The sequence below is a fragment of the Dendroctonus ponderosae genome, unplaced genomic scaffold (genome assembly GCF_020466585.1).
Source record: "Dendroctonus ponderosae isolate FM_Combo_2020 unplaced genomic scaffold, Dpon_F_20191213v2 Dpon_F_20191213_1161, whole genome shotgun sequence".
NCBI lineage: Eukaryota > Metazoa > Arthropoda > Insecta > Coleoptera > Curculionidae > Dendroctonus > Dendroctonus ponderosae.
In genome coordinates, this window is record NW_026017277.1 from 1 (window position 1) to 3,188 (window position 3,188).

A 3,188-nucleotide genomic window follows, 5' to 3' on the forward strand; every position below is an offset into this window, starting at 1 on the left:
GACGCAGGAAGGAAACGAATATTTGTTTTTTGAGAAACAAATTTAAGGTGTGAAGACAGCAAAGACCTAAACGAACGCAATGTTTACCAATTATGAGTTTGTGCGAATTTTAAATCTGATGATGGCGCTGTTGTCTCGCCGAAACGTTATGGAATAAACGATGTTCAAAAGTGTTTACTTCACACTTTGACCGAGACCCCGGAAAGATCAGAAGTTCCTCAAAAATGGTTTGCAAACCTCCAAAACTTACCATCAGCTCGATGGTTTGGTCCACCACACTTCCGCCGCCTTGCGCTCTGTCGTTCAAAACGACTATCCCTTTAGTGCTTCCATCCTGGATAGAAATTCCGGTAGTGACCGGATAATAGTTGGCAGCCTCCGGTTCGACCACCGTGATGTTCCAGGTGGGTCGGAAGTTCCTGATTCGCTCAATGAACTCCCGGCCGTTCGTGTCTGTGTAAACTTTGCCCTCGAAGTCTGCGGTAAATCGCACGATAACTTCCACCCCATTTTCGTCACTAGGAACACAAGAGGAACTTTCTACGGGGCTTCTATGCTAAGGTCTATGGAAGAACTTACTAAGGCAAAGGGCCAACCAAGTGGACATACTCGGACACTAAAGAGTCGTTATAATGGCGCACAACGGCGCTAAACCAGTCGTTGTAATAAACATGATCCTCCGTTAGCAGAGGTCCAGAGTAGGTAGTCACGTGGCTCACTTCAATCGATTGCAGAGGAATGTCTGGATGGGGTCGGAAAATGTAGGGAGTTGAGGGGGTGGAGTCAGCCGAGCTGGAGTCTCCAGAATTTCCAGTGTAGTACTGGAACTCCACGCTGACTCCCAGAGTTTCAGCCAGCGATCGCAGTTTGCCTGGGAAGGCCTGCGATTTTGTGACCCGCCCAGCAGGGGATTTCTGCCGGGTTCTTTGGATAAAGTAGGACTTGTAGCCGAGGGCCGGAATGTCTTCGGCGACAAACACCAAGTCAAATTTGGCCTCACTGTTGCGGCCCGGCACTGCTAGCACGGACTCATGGATGGGGACTATCTGTGCAATAACACGCCCGCCTGAAACGAAGACACTTGCCGATAAAAGTCTCTTTGGTTTGGCTGGTGTTTACCTGAAGGGTTGCGGATGTCTATCTGGTCTTCATTGTCGTCGACCACTGGCAACCTCACGTATTTGCTGACTGGTCTTCCCAGGGGATTATACAGGGTGAGCACGAAGCTCTCCTCCTTTTCCGCAACAGCACATTCGCTAATGTTCAGCATGTGGCATGTGGTGAATTCTGTATCGGCGGCCTGCGTCAGCTTCCTAAGAGGTTTAGTTCATTTGACTTGAGATTTGTCAAGTTGAGGAAGTTTTGTGCAAATTTATTTTTCTCTTCGGAAATTTAACTTTGTCGTACAAAGTTGGTCTAAACATCACAAACGTGTCTTTCTCGCTAACTAAACGCGCTAAGTATCTTTTCAGCTCAAAATCGTCGTTTTTGTTCGAATTTAGGAAGTTTTCTGACTGAAGTTTTTTTGTGAAATTCAACTTTGTCGTACAAAGTTGGTCTTCAGACAAGACAAGAGATGAGTCTATTTGAGCTTACGCTAGCGCTTGACTGGTGATGTCCTCGCATTCGGTGATGCCCTTGTGGAGCAGATGAATATAGTCGTGAGCGACGTTTTCCTTTTCAGTGCCTGTGATGCCATCGTGATGCTGGAACACTCCCAGAGCTTCCCGTAAAGTGTTCAGCTTGGCAGTGTCCTCATCAGAGGTGGCGTCCGTCAGGACGCTCAGTTGTTTGCAGACCTGGCATTGTTTCAGCTTGCTCTTTTGTCAGCAGGCTTAGCAAAATACTCACCTGCAGGAAATTGTTGCTGAACCTGTTGTAGCCTTTGCCGGTTGGCCTCGATGTAAAATAGCCCGACCAGTAGGTGTGGTCTGATGATCCGTATGGGAAGAAGTCGTCAGTCTTCAAGGGAACGTCCAAAACCCCATTGGTTGCTTCGTAGACAGCATTTAGGTAGCAGGAGGGCGTGGAGTAGATCACGTTGTACTTGACGCCCTCGATTTCCTTTCCGCTCATGTACCTTGCAAAGGGCAGAGGGAGTTAGCGGGGGGAAAACTGGGGACTGTGAAGTTACCTGATGAGTTTGTCGATATTGGCGAAGTTTTTGCCGGCAGCCTGATATTGGAAGTCGTCCCCCATCGGCACTAGAATGTTGTCGGAGGCGTAGCCGCTCCTGGCCGGAGTTATCCAGTCGCTAATGAAGTTCCTCACTTTGTTCTCCACGTTGTACTCGGGGCTCTCTGGATCGTCAATTATTGGCTCGTCCGCGCAGTTCACATCGAAGCAAAGCCCCGAAGGGGCGCTGTAGTGCCGGAACAGAACGTTGCTGTAAATATCGGTGGATTCTCCTGCGGGGATTTCACTTGTGAGTCACTCCCAAGCGGAAAGTGTAGCAGACAGACCGAGATTATCCGGGCTGCCTCGCCAGACGAACTCCATCTGCTTGTTGGTCCTTCGGATCTGCAGGTCTTGAGAGTCGATTCTGTTCAAGAAGAAGCCGTCGAAGCCGATTTGCGCAAAAATCGACGCCATCTCCCTGCTGTGCCCGAACGGGTCGATTTGCCACGCAACCCGTGGGCGGCCGCACTCTCCAAATGTGTCATTCAGTCGTCTGGAATGCCAATTCGCTTGGTTGGGTTAAAAACTGGGGGGAAAACTCTCCACCCACCTCAAGCCCCAAGTCATCTGGTCGATGGTGTCTTGATAGTAAGTGGTGGCTTCGTCGTTCATCGACCAGCCGCCGCTGATGAACTCCAACTGGCCATTGTTTACGAGCTGGCGAACATCGCTTCTCACGTCTTCTTCTTGGTTGGTCCACCATTTCCAGAAGTATCCAGTTTCCACGTAGATGAACCTGGGGATTCGGCTGGCGTGAGAATTGCTCCTTGTTGGGAACTTACTGTTGGGAACCTTCTGTCCTTGTTGCTCTTCAACGCATCGACCACACTGCTGATGATGTATTGGACGCCGGCTCGCTGCACGTTGTCGTGAGCTGCAAAGAGGTGCATTTAGTGCTCCAGTGATGCGTTTGGGACTTTCGAGCCTGGACACTTACAGCCATAGTAGTACTGCTCGAAGGTCTTTAGCCATCCCAAATCGTCGTGACTGTGGGGAACCAGATGGATGTT

At 49.8% G+C, this 3,188-nt stretch overlaps 1 protein-coding gene across 1 annotated transcript; it reads right to left on the reverse strand.

The window, feature by feature from the left end:
- Positions 1-250: 250 nt before the first annotated feature.
- LOC109541925 (lysosomal alpha-mannosidase) lies at positions 251-3,188 on the reverse strand (the record flags this gene model as incomplete). The annotated part of the gene is given in 10 exon segments (XM_048662781.1): positions 251-518; positions 580-1,066; positions 1,120-1,313; positions 1,597-1,799; positions 1,852-2,080; positions 2,135-2,408; positions 2,463-2,671; positions 2,729-2,914; positions 2,971-3,052; positions 3,116-3,188. Coding segments are annotated over 10 exon segments (2,205 nt in total), but the record flags the coding sequence as incomplete, so codon positions are not given.